This window comes from Cnephaeus nilssonii (assembly GCF_951640355.1).
Source record: "Cnephaeus nilssonii genome assembly, chromosome: 19".
NCBI classification, from domain to species: Eukaryota; Metazoa; Chordata; class Mammalia; order Chiroptera; family Vespertilionidae; genus Cnephaeus; species Cnephaeus nilssonii.
In genome coordinates this window covers 48,818,145-48,831,070 of record NC_137090.1, presented here as the reverse complement: position 1 = coordinate 48,831,070, position 12,926 = coordinate 48,818,145, and the positions used below count along the sequence as shown (strand labels likewise).

The window sequence follows — 12,926 nt, the reverse complement described above, 5'->3', positions numbered from 1 at the left end:
GGGCGTAGCGGAGTGATGGTAATTTACATATTACCATTTTATTATGTAGGATATATATTTAAATTATAATGAAAGATATGTAAGGTAGACCAGCAGTCAGTGAGTAGATGACATGGTCCATGGTCTCCTGCCTGTGTTCCTGCATCAGATGACCTCACCTACAACTGTCTGTCGTTCTCAGGTATGGATTGCCACTTCCTAAGAGCATATTACAGCATAAAAATAAGAGCAACGAAATAAATATTGCTAGTATTTTTCTTAACTATATGTTAAATAAATTTATGTTTTTTAAGTGAGGAAGGTACACCCTCTTTATTTTTAATTTTTATTTATTGCTTGATTTTAGTGAAACAGAGGAAGGAAGAGAGAGAGAAACATCAATTTGTTGTTCCACTTATTGATGCATTCATTTGGTTCTTGTGCCCTGACCAGGGATCAAGCCCAAACCTTGACATATCTGGATGACACTTTAATCAACTGAGCTGCCTGGCCAGGGCTATCTTACCTAATAAAAGAGAAACATGCAAATTAACCATCACTCCGCTATGCCCACCAGCCAATGAGGAGTGATATGCAAATTAACCCAACAAAGGTGACAGTTAATTTGCATACACAGGCACCGAGCGACTGGGGGCAGGCATTCCGCCCCACCCCCGGACTCTCAGGGCCTCTGGACAGCGTGGGAAGGCGGGGCCGGGGCGGAAAGAGGTGGCTCTGGGGCTGGGCCGGAGTGGAAAGGTGGTGCCGGCAGCCAGGGAAAGGAAGTCCCATTCTAGCACGAATCTTCGTGCATCGGGCTTCTAGTGTTAAATAAATTTAAACAAGAAATACCATCAAAATTCTTTTTAGAACCCTTGTATGCCTCTCCCAGGACTCCCATGCATTATCAAAAATTTGAGAAAGACATGGCCACACAGCCGGATTTGCATTCCAGATTCACCGTTGACAAGCTGCTTTATCTTTGTCAGATTTTTCTTCTAAAATATCGGAGTTTTGTGGAAATTCAGTTAGATAATGTTTTTAAGACATATGATACTTAGTGAGGAGTTATGTCATACATGTATTTTCTTGTGGAAGTTATTCATATTGTCATAGTTTCACCTGCTGGTGGTGGATGGAAACACGCCTCACTGTTGTTTTAAACATGGCCCCTAAGCAAGGGCAGCCGTTTCATCTAAGATGCACCTGAAGAAAGAAGCTAAATGCTGTAAAAAACGAATGCATTAGGCTAATTGAAAGGTGGTATATTTGTATCCAGCTGTATTACAAAACATGTAAGCTGTATTCGGTGGTTTGGGTTGACCTTAGAACCTAACATCTGTCTTAGGAGTCATCAGCTAGCCTTGAACAAAGGTTTACCCAAATAGTGGTACCTTGCAACTTGTCATTTAATGTATTTGCTGTAACACACCTGTCTCTATGTTTAAATGCTTCTTAATATCTTTTATAGAATATAGAGTTCTCATTCTTCCTTGGAACAGTGGAAATGTAATACAGTTAACCCTTGAACAACACTGGTATTAGGGCACAGTTGAGAATCTGCATAATTTGACTCCCTCAAAACTTAACTACGCATAGCCTACTGTTGACTGGAAGCCTTACCAATAACATGAACAGTCGATTAACAAATCTTTTGTATGTGTAGGTATTATTATATACTGTGTTCTAACAATAAAGTAAAGTTAGAGAAAAAATTATTAAGAAAATCATAAGGAGAAAATATATTTTTCTTTAGACATACTTTCCTCTGTATTTATTGAAACTAATTCATGTCTAACTGGACCTGTGCAATTCAAACCCATGATCAAGAGTCAAATGTACTTCATTTATTACTGGTGTTGTTACTGGTTGAGCCCAAATAATTCTAAGACAGACTGGTGTAATGAATTTCAAGCCTATTTATGATTAAAATACTAATAACTATTCTTCAATTCAGGCTTTGTAAGTCTGTGTGCGCATGCGCGCGCGCGCGCGCGCGCGCACACACCCCACTGTTATGTAACACGGTTAGTATTTAGACCAGTAGCTTCTCTAATCCACTTAACCTGCAGAGTTCCTCATACTGACTCTTACTGTTCTAGCCTGTGGACTGGTTGGGTCTTTGGCTCTCTGAAGTCACAAGGACTGGGAACTGGTCTTGAAGCCTTGCAGTTTTCTAATAGAGTCTGAACAAGTTTTCTGACTTTCCATTTGATGTTTTGAATCACAGAGAAACTTGGATAATTGAAGGGAATACTTCAGTAGATGTAGGATTTTTATTTTGTTCTTATTATCAAGGAATGAAATAAAAATGAATTTTTTAAATGATCTTCCTTTTAGGAGGGGTGCCCTACGTTTCTACAAGACCTTTGGGTAGCAAGTATTTATTTTTAATTTAAAATTTTTTTCAATTGCAGTGTACATTCAATATTATTTTGTATTAGTTTCAGGTGTACAGTATAGTGGTTAGACAATCATATACTTTATAAAGTGTCCCCCTGATATTTCCAGTACCCAGTTGGCACCGTACATAGTTATTACAATGTTGTTGACTATATTTCCTATGCTGTAATTTACAACCCCATATTTTATACCCGCTAATCTGTACTTCTCAATGCCTTCACCTTGTTAACCCAGTCCCCCAGCCCTCCTCCCCTCTGGCAACCGTCAGTCTGTTTTCTGTATCTATGAGCATGTTTCTGTTTTGTTTATTCCTTTATATTGTTCATTAGATTCCACATGTAAGTGAAGTTCTATGGTATTTGTCTTCCTCTGACTGGCTTATTTCACTTAGCATATACCCTCTAGGTCCATCCATGCTGTCACAACTGGTAGGATTTCATTCTTTTTTATGCCAAGTAATATTCTTTGGTATATATATACACCACAGCATTTTTATCCACTCGTGTATTGATGGGCACTTGGGTTGCTTCCATAGCTTGGCTATTGTAAATAATGCTGCAGCCCTGGCTGGTTTGGCTCAGTGGGTAGAGCATTGGCCTGCAGGCTAAAGGGTCCCAGGTTTGATTCCAGTCAAGGGCATATGCCCAGACTGCGGGCTCGATCCCCAGTAGGGGACATGCAGAAGACAGCCAATCAGTGATTCTCTCTCATCATTGATGCTTCTATCTCTTCCTCTCCCTTCCTCTCTGAAATCAATAAAAACATATTTTAAAAAAATAATGCTGCAATGAACATAGGGGTCATATTCTTTTGAATTGTTTTTTATTTTCTTCAGATATTTACCCAGAAGTGGAATTGCTGGGTCATAAGACAGTTCCATTTTAATTTTTTTAGGAAACTCCATACAGTTTTCTACAGTGGCTGCACCAAACTGCATTCCCACCAGCAGTGCATAAGGGTTCCCTTTTCTCCACATCCTTGTCAGCACTTGTTTGTTGATTCTGACAGGTGTGAGGAGATACCATTTAAAAATGGGCAAAGAACCTAAATAGACACTTCTCCAAAGCGGACATACAGATGGCCAAGAGGCATATTAAAGGACGCTCAATGTCACTAATCATCAGAGAAATGCAAATTAAAACCATAATGAGTGGGCGAGTTATTTAAATGGACGGGTACGAGGGTGGCCCGCTTTGTTTCTCACCTGCCTGAGAATGTCTGGGACAGAGAGAGGAGATATTTTTCTGCTCATACGTAACCTGATGTTATTCTCTTTCTGCATATACTAGTACACCACCTAATTTTATACTGTGTAACACAATGGGGAAAATAAGAAACCAAGCTCATTCAATAAAAAAAAATAATTAAACCCAACCCCCTACGAGTTTCTGAAATGTCTACTCTTTTCTTCCAGTGATGTCATCAGTTTACTGATTTTTTTTTCCACCCAAAAGAAGGGAACGCAGAGAGGAAAGTGTAGAGCAGTGTGATGTGTTTTAAGTTCTGTTTCACTTAAATTCATTCTGTTCACGTTGATTGCATATCTACAGAGGAAAGCTTTGAGAATTAAGGACAAGTAGATTCAATTGCAGAAGCTTATGAGTAGCTAGATTCATTTTAAAAAGATCAGCAAGGAAATACTTTAAACTTCCACTGACCTTATTAAAATATACTACTAGAAATATTCTTTTTGAGCCATTCTCATAAATTAGTCATCATCTTTCAAACAATTTGATACAATAAAAAGAGCCGTGGTCTAGAAAGTAGGCAATTGGAGTCCTTCCCAGGGAGATTAAATGACATGCTAACATCCGCTGGGCGAGGAAGCCGTGTGTGAGAGGGTTGAATTTGATGATCTATCTTTAAAAGACTTCGATGAGTCTGTGCTCGAATTCAGAAACCACATTCAAACTTGCCAGGAAAGCTTGGGTGGGAGTAGAAGCTTCGCCTCGTGCAGAATCGCAGTGTTACTTGTTCTAGAATACCATTTCCGTCTGGCTCCTGCAGGGCAAATGGTGTAGGAGTCAGGATTCTGCTGTAATAATAGATCATTGTCTAGTTGGTCAGGCAGGAAGGTATTGAATGGCTTGCAGGATTGTTGGGAGGCTGAAGACACAGATTCTAGCTGAGCTTCCAGGGACAACTCCCCAAAGTCACAGCACAGGACGGAGCGACCAGGGCGCTGCTACCTCACCATGAAGGGGAGCCCTAGCGTAGGGAACCTACCTGGAAGGCCAAACGCTGCCTCTACAGAGCAGCAAGCAGCTCGCCTTTGCTGCAGCCTGTCTCAGCCCGAGGACCCCTGTCCCTCTTCCCCAGCGCCGTCCACTCCAGGCCAGGCCACATCTTGCCGACTGGTGGACCCTAGATCACATCTGAAATCCTAGTTGCAGGGAGTCCTGAGGTGTCATCTCCCCAATCTTTGTGGGCCAGGAGGGGTTTGGGACACATGGACAAGCCAATTTACTGTCGTCACCATGGACGGTAAACTAAGTATTTATGATGAACTAGAGGCCCAACGCACGCAATTGTGCATGGGTAGGGTCCCTAGGCCTAGACTGTGATCAGGGCCATCTTTCGCCTGCTCGCCAGCCCCCAGTCCCGCCCCGCTGCCACCCACCCCGGTTCTCCGTGGTTCCCCATTCGCCATCCAGCGATTGGAGCCTGTGGGCTGGAGGGAGGGGCCAAGAGGTCTGCCTTCCACCCGCTCACCAGTCCCCAGTCCTGCTCCGCCACCAATACCCACCCTGGTTCCCCGTTTGCCATCTGGCGATCTATCGGAGCCTGCGGGCCAGGGGGAGGGACCAAGACGTTGGCCGTTCCGCCCACTTGCCAGTCCCCAGTCCCGCCCTGCTGCCACCCACCCCGGTTCCCCTGTGGTTCCCCATTGGCCATCCAGTGATCGGAGCCTGCAGGCTGGAGGGAGGGACTGAGAGGTGGTCAATGCACCTCATAGCAACTGGCTGATCAGTCGTTCTGGTCATTATGTCATTATGGGTGCTGGCCTTTTATTATATAGGATAATATTTGTGTTTGTTTGTTTTTACAGTTTGCAGAATAGACTCACATTTTTTTATTTCTACATATTAAAATTCTATTTCTGGCCATTCCCAAGAAAACACCTACATTATTTCCAAAGACACAAAGCTGATGCAAAACAGGATTTTAAATGTGGGCTCTCCTTCCAGATCCGTGTATTTCCTCCACATCTGTTCTGTTCCCACCCGCGAATTTCCCCATGAACACTCGCCACCTTTGCGACTGACTTGCTCTTTGCCGTGCAGACCTGTGCGTGCCGAGTCGGAGCCCGAGGCCAACGCCCCCAGCTGCTGGCCTGGCGTCTTTGTCAGCAGAGCCTCCGCAGCACCTTTGGAGCCCGCGACCACCGTGAAGTCCCTCATCAAGTCCTTTGACTTGGGACACCCAGGTATTTAATCGTTTTGTTTTATAAGCAAAACTCAATTCAGACCAAGGCCCCAAATATCAAGCCGGTCTCTACTCCACACTGACCCCAAATTGGTACATCCACAAGGGTTTCTTCTAGATAATTCCACAGGAAGCCTCTGTACACAAGAGACGTGCTGCAGCTGCAGTGAGCTGGCCCTGGGCAGTCTCCCTCCCCACTTCCTCCTCGCCTGCTCCTGCCTCGCCACCTTCCTTTGCCGCTCAGTCCATAAAAATCAGGTCACTGCTGTTTTATTTGCCTTCTGTGGTCTGAGGTCGGCCAGAGCCTTCACCTCCTAGGAAGGGAGGCATTGCCTCCTTGGGGTTGGTGCTCTGATTGGTGCCCTGACCCACCTTATCCTGCAACACGCAGATGGAGTTTTCTGCACCTGGTCTTGTCTTACATGCAACCACCCATGCGATCTGCCATTCCTGATCTTAGTACAGTCCTCCTCTTTCTGGAAATACCACCTTTATCCACTGTTATCCACATATAAGAAAAATGTGTATCTATATTCTCTATACACATAAATATAATAAATAGAAAAACCAAATGTGCATCTGTCCAAAATGACAATGTATTTCTTCACTTGACTCAACAAATATGCTTATTGTTTTGGAAGACTGGAGTAATGGCTGATCTTAGGATGTTCCTAATTATTTCTGTTAAAATAGTTTGCAGCTGAGTTAGATTAAGATTAGACTACAAATGTTGAAAGATATGAAATCCCAGTGACTACATTCAGTCTATGAAGATGGGAAGTGAATTAATAGTGGTTTATGCAAGAATTTTCCTGTTCCTTATTGTCCTGTATCTAAGACCAACACCACTTAGTTCATTTCATTCCTCCCCTCTCACTCTCCAATTCAACACTCGTCCACAGGGGAAAAGGAGAAAAGAGTATGTACATAATACTTTATAAACAGCATGGCGTACATTTTTAGTTGCCAAAAAAGTAACAAATCAGGAACAATTATTTGCGATTTCGAACTCACCATACATCAATGTTCCCATCTCTTGCAGGTGGAGCTGGACAGAATGTTTCTGTCCATAAGCCCCCCAGAAGCCCCTTGAGCGGAATACCAGTGAGGACGGCCCCGGCGGCTGCCGTGTCTCCAATGCAGGTATTAGAAGAGGATTGCGTGTGGGTGGTGGTCTGTGTCAGCGTGTAATATCAGTGTCTTCTACACGAGCAACAAAAGGGAGTAAAAACCAATTGGTTTATTTTTTGAGGCAGGTTAAACATTTTTAATAAACCTAAAATAATAATAGTTTAACTTCCTTTTTTTTAATATATTTTTTTGGATTTCAGAGAGAAAGGAAGAGGGAGAGAGAGAGAATCATTTATCGGCTGCCTCCTGCACACTCACAACCTGGGCATGTGCCCGACCCAGAATCGAACCATGATCTTCTGGTTCATAGGTCGATGCTCAACCACTGAGCTGTGCTAGCCAGACAATACTAGTTTAATTTTAATTAAAATGTACACTTTTAATGCCTAATAAAGGTCCAAGAGAGACACTATAAACTTCATACAATTTTGGTAATTTTTTTTCCTCGTAAGATGACACTTTGGAAGTTTTCAGTTAAATGAAGATTGTAATTTTTACTAGAAATGAACATTGAACTAGATGTTTTTCTCAAAGAATTGTTTTTTCTAAAATGCCCTCAGAAAGAATGTTTACAATTTATAAATTCTTAAGAGCTCTCTGGATGCAGCCTGCCATCTGTGCTGTCTTCTGATGGTTTTAGACCAAAGCTTCTTGACATTTTCTAAGACCAGGGCTTTTTCTTTTATATATGTTTTCTTATTTTTATTTATTTTTAAAAACACTTTTTAAAAAATAATTCTTTATTGTTGACAGTATTACATATGTCCCCCATTTTCCCCCATTGACCCCTGACCCCCTGCAGCCCACCCCATCCCCTGTCCCAGGCCTTCAGCACCCTATTATCTGTGTCCCCGGGCCATGCATATGTCCATACAAGGTCTTTGGTTGATTACCTCCCACCTCTCCCACCCCCACCCCCGCCTTCCCTCTGAGATTCTGCACTCTGTTCCATGCTTCCATGTCTCTGGATCCACTCCGTTCATCATTTTATTTTGTTACTTAGATTCCACATATGAGTGGGATCATGTGATACTTGTCTTTCTCTGACTGACTTATTTCACTTAGCATGATACTCTCCAGGTCCCTCCATGCTGTCTCAAAGGGTAAGAGAGTCTTCTTTTTTTATAGCTGCATAATATTCCATGGTGTAAATGTCCCACAGCTTTTTATCCACTCATCTGCTGATGGGCACTTGGCTGTTTCCAGATCTTAGCTATTGTAAATTGTGCTGCTATGAACATGGGGGTGCATATATCCTTTCTGTTTGGTTTTTCGGGTCTCTTAGGATATATTCCTAGAAGTGGGATCACTGGGTCAAATGGCAGTTCCATATTTAATTTTTTGGGGAAACCCCATACTGTTTTCCTTAATGGCTGCACCAGTCTGCATTCCCACCAGCAATGTACTAGGATTCCCTTTTCTCCACATCCTTCCCAGCTCTTGTCATTTGTTGATTTGCTGATGGATGTGATTTTATATTCTGCTACATTGCTGAATTTCTTTATTAACTCTAGTAGATTTTCGTAGAGTCTTTAGGGTTTTTTTATATACAATATTATGTCATCTGTGAATAATGAGAGTTTTACTTCCTCCTTTCTGATTTGGATGCCTCTTATTTCTTCTTCTTCTTGCCTGATTGCTGTGGCTAGGACTTTTAGTACTACGTTGAATAAGAGTGGTGAAAGTAGACATCCCTGTCTTGTTCCTATTCTTAGGGGAAATAGTTTTAGTTTTTGCCCATTGAGTATGATGTTGGCTGTAAGTTTGTCATATATGGCCTTTATTATGTTGAGATATGCTTCCCCTATTCCCATTTTGCTGAGAGTTTTTATCAAAAATGGGTGTTAGAATTTGTCAAATGCTTTTTCTGCATCTACTTGTTATGATCATGAGATTTTTTACTTTCAATTTGTTTATGTGATGTATCGCGTTTATTGATTTGCGTTATTTGTGTATTGAATGTTGTACCAGCCTTGTATCCCTGGAATAAATCCCACTTGATCATGGTGTATGATCTTTTTAATATATTGCTGGATCTGATTTGCTAATATTTTGTTGAGGATTTTACATCTGTGTTCATCAGGGATGTTGGCCTGTAATTCTTTCTGTAGTATCTTTATCTGGTTTTGTAATTAGGATAATGTTGGCCTCATTAAAGGAGCTTGGATATGTTCCTTCCTCTTTAAGATCAGGGCTTTTGATGTGATAAATAACATTCAGCACTCTGCTTCTCCTGCACTAAGATCGATGCTGTCATTAACAGGTACCCTTTCCTGGTGTCCTTGGTAGCTATGCATATTGTTTGGGATCTTTTAAGGTGTTTTTGTTTGTTTGTTTGTTTGTTTGTTTTACTGTTTGCCTTTTAAGGTATATTCCACCATCTTATATATAAAACCAAATGAAACAATTATTTATACTTTGATAATCATCAAATCTATTTAATCATTGATCAGCTGCCTTCTGCATGTCCCCTACAGGGGATCAAGCCCACAGCCCAGGCGTGTGCCCTGACTGGGAATGAAACCGTGACCTCCTGGTTCATAGGTCGACACTCAAACACTGAGCCATGCCAGCCAGACTGAACTGGCCAGTTTGGTTCCATGGTTAGAGCCTTGAGCTGCAGTGCGAAGGGTCACCGGTTTGATTCCGGGTCAAGGGGGCATGTACCTCTGTTGCGGTGCATTCAGGAGGCAACCAATCGATGTGTCTCTCAGGTCGATGTTTCATTTGTTTAAAATATATTTTTATTGATTTCATAGAGGAAAGGAAAGAGAGAGAGGGAAACATCAATGATGACAGAGAATCATTGATCGGCTGCCTCCTGCACATCTTCTACTGGGGATCGAGCCTGCAACCCAGGCATGTGCCCTTCACTGGAATTGAACCTAGGACCCTTCAGTCCGCAGGCTGATGCTCTATCCACTGAGCCAAACAGCCAGGGCATCGATGTTTCTTTCTCTGTTTCTCCTCCCTCCCTTCCACTCTCTCTAAAAAAAAAAAAAAAAAAAAAAAAGATGAAAAAAATCTTCTGGTGAGGATTAAAATAGTAGTAGTAGTAGTAGTAGTAGTAGTAGTAGTAGTAGTAGTAGTAAAGGGACCCAGAAATAACCACCATTTATGGCTTATTGTATACCCTTCTAGATTTTTTTTTAGCATAAAAGTGTGTGCGTGTGTGTGTGTGTATAGGGAGAGAAAGTTTTATAAATTGGACTACACTATGCACTACACATTATTCAGATACTGGCTCATTTCACTTTGTCATTGAAATATAATCCTTAAGGTCAGAGATTTTTATCTAGTTTGCTTGCTAGTATATCTCTCGCCTATAACACTGGCTAGCACATAGTTATATAGAGGAAGCTCAATAAATATTTGTTTAATGAATGAAAGACTATCAAAGACATCTTTAAGTTTCAGTATTTGGGAAAATAATTCATTTTTAAGGCTATATTATATGCAACTATTTATTTAAACATACCTCTATTGATGGGCATCTAGCTTAATTTGGATTAAATTATTAAAAAACTATACAGTGAAATTGTTTTACAAATTTTTGCCCACTTTAGCTTTTTCTGTATAAAGAGTGTATCTCGATTAATTTTCAAATATCAGGAATCACTCTAGCTAGTGAAGCAGAAAGGAATTTAATACAGGGAGGGCGGGAGGAGAAGGCTCTAGTCTGCGCTGAGCTTCCAGGTCGACACTCAAACACTGAGCCACGCCAGCCAGGCTGCACGGGCCAGTGTGGTTCCATGGTTAGAGCGCCCTTTTCCTGAGTGCTTGCCTAGGACCGTCGTTTCTGTCAAGATCTAGGGGCAGCGTTAGGACCACAGCATCACCGTTGTATCCCTGCCTGTGGAGCAGGTAATGTTCTCAGGGTTCCTTCACGGTGTACCATGGGGCAGGATTTCCTTCTTTAAGACTGAAAATACTTCATTGTATGTAGATACCACATTTTCTTTCTCCCCCACCATACTTTTATTGGAAACAAAAGCAAAAAGGTGAGTGGCAAATTGTCTGAAAAATTGGCTGAGTTAGTGATTGCTCCTGTGCCGTGGAGGCTTGCCGGGGTGATATCCAGCATCTAGAAGGGTTCAGGAATCTGGAAAAGGGGCTGCATGTAAATTAATAAAGAGGCTAGAAATATAACATAAATTTGTAATCCATGGGGAGCCAGAGGAAGCTTAGCTGTAGTAGCTAAGTTCTCTAGCTCCGGACCCAGGGCTCTTTTTATTCCCACATTTTGCCCTATAGCAAAGTAGACATACATATCAAAGGTAAGTTTGGTATACAGGAGGCATTGTCAGGTTGGGGGAACTGCCTATGGCTGTTCAGCTGTTTGGCCAGCAGGAGGCAATAACATGTAGATTGAAATGCCCTCAGCTGTCTGGTAACAGGCAATAACATATGCAGATCTTCAGGTTTGGGGAAATGCTTTCGGCCATTCCACTAGGCAATAACATGTATTCAGCCCTGCTGAATATAGAAGCCTCAAGGCTTCATCAACCTTTTGATGAAACTTCTTGCATTTATGACATGCTGGAATTAGCCGCCGGCATATCACCATTTTTTATTTAATACATTTAAAAATTAGTCACGTTCATGTTCTTTTAAATTGCTGCCAAACATCAAAGTAATCAGTCTGCAGTAAGCTCCTTTCTGGGCCAACAGTTCTTTGAGTCCTCTTTCCAATGTCCAACAGTTTTTTATGGGTACATGCCAGCAATGTTTAGTTCTGAAAAGTGGACAAACAGTGGAGATGCAGGTCCGACCTTCTCTGGCTTGCTCCTGGGCAACCTGCAGTGACACACAGCTGCTGACTGCTAGCATGGCAAGGCGTCTTCACCATCTCCATCTCTGGACTGTTTCTCCTCTATTGTCAGCATGTTGCCTGGGGCCACCACCATCTGTGGCTGGAGTAGTCTGATTAGTTCCTCTCTCGGATCCATTGTTGCAGGAATCCACACGGGCTTGGAGGAGTTTTCTGGAAATATATAAGCATATTCTCGACCAAAGGTTAATAAAGGAATCTTTTCTATAAACTAGACTTGGGATTCTTTCATTTTGCCCAAATAATTTTCCTTTGGCTTATTCTGACACCATGTGTGTCTTTCCATTAGCATTATAAGTGAAAAATTTCTTAAAGTAAAAAATTTAAAGCAATTAAGGCTTGATGTAATTTTCTTATAGGGGATTATTCCACTATCTCCCCTTTCTTGTTTTAAATATTATTAGAGGCTTTTGGAAATTTTGCAATGCAGTTTTGATAGTTTTTAATTTAAATCTTTGTATAGAAATATGACTGCTCTGGATTCATTACATGTTAAGCAGTTTTTCTATGAGATGAACCATTGGTAAAAAATTAATGCTTCAGGAACAGGTTCCTGCCTAGTACAGTTAAGTTCCCCTGAATATTTACTTATTTTAATTTGCCAATTTAAATTAATTTGAAATAAGGCTTATTTTTTAACTTTATTTATCCTTAGCTGTGGACAATAAATGACACTAATTGAATTTTTGCTATAGTCTTTGAGTAATTTTACATTAGCTTTGTTTAGGGAGGCAAAAACACAAACTACTTACTTTTCTTTTTGAGGCCTAATACATTAACTTTAAATTATAATTTTCCAGACATTTTAAGGAAACCTCTCTTTATTTCCTTCCAGAATAATCTTTAGGTCACCATTAGAGAGTTTCTTTTAAAAACCATTTTCTTTCTTTTTTACACCAAGCAACCTACATGGCTGCTGCTTTTTGGATGCTCACCAATATTGCCAGGCCATGTCTATGCATTAAATGACTTCCTTTTCATTCATGGTGACTACTATTAATGATCAGATTTAACGCTTGAATAATAACTTTCAGTTTACCCTGTAAATATTAGCGGAAGAGATTTTAAATTTTCTCCTTTTTATTAAGCCTAAAATTTACTTTTAAACAATATTCTTTTGGCTCATTTGCATATACAGAGGGATTATGGGAGGCCT

At 41.1% G+C, this 12,926-nt stretch overlaps 1 protein-coding gene across 6 annotated transcripts in view; it reads left to right on the top strand.

Moving 5' to 3' along the window:
- SPECC1 (sperm antigen with calponin homology and coiled-coil domains 1) overlaps positions 1–12,926 on the top strand; it is a 256,884-nt gene that overhangs the window by 179,089 nt on the left and 64,869 nt on the right. For all 6 annotated transcript variants that reach the window (XM_079797262.1, XM_079797264.1, XM_079797265.1 and 3 more), the window contains 2 exons: positions 5,667–5,809; positions 6,851–6,951. In XM_079797262.1, coding sequence (XP_079653388.1) covers positions 5,667–5,809; positions 6,851–6,951 — 244 coding nt within the window. The remainder of the gene's footprint in view (positions 1–5,666; positions 5,810–6,850; positions 6,952–12,926) is intronic.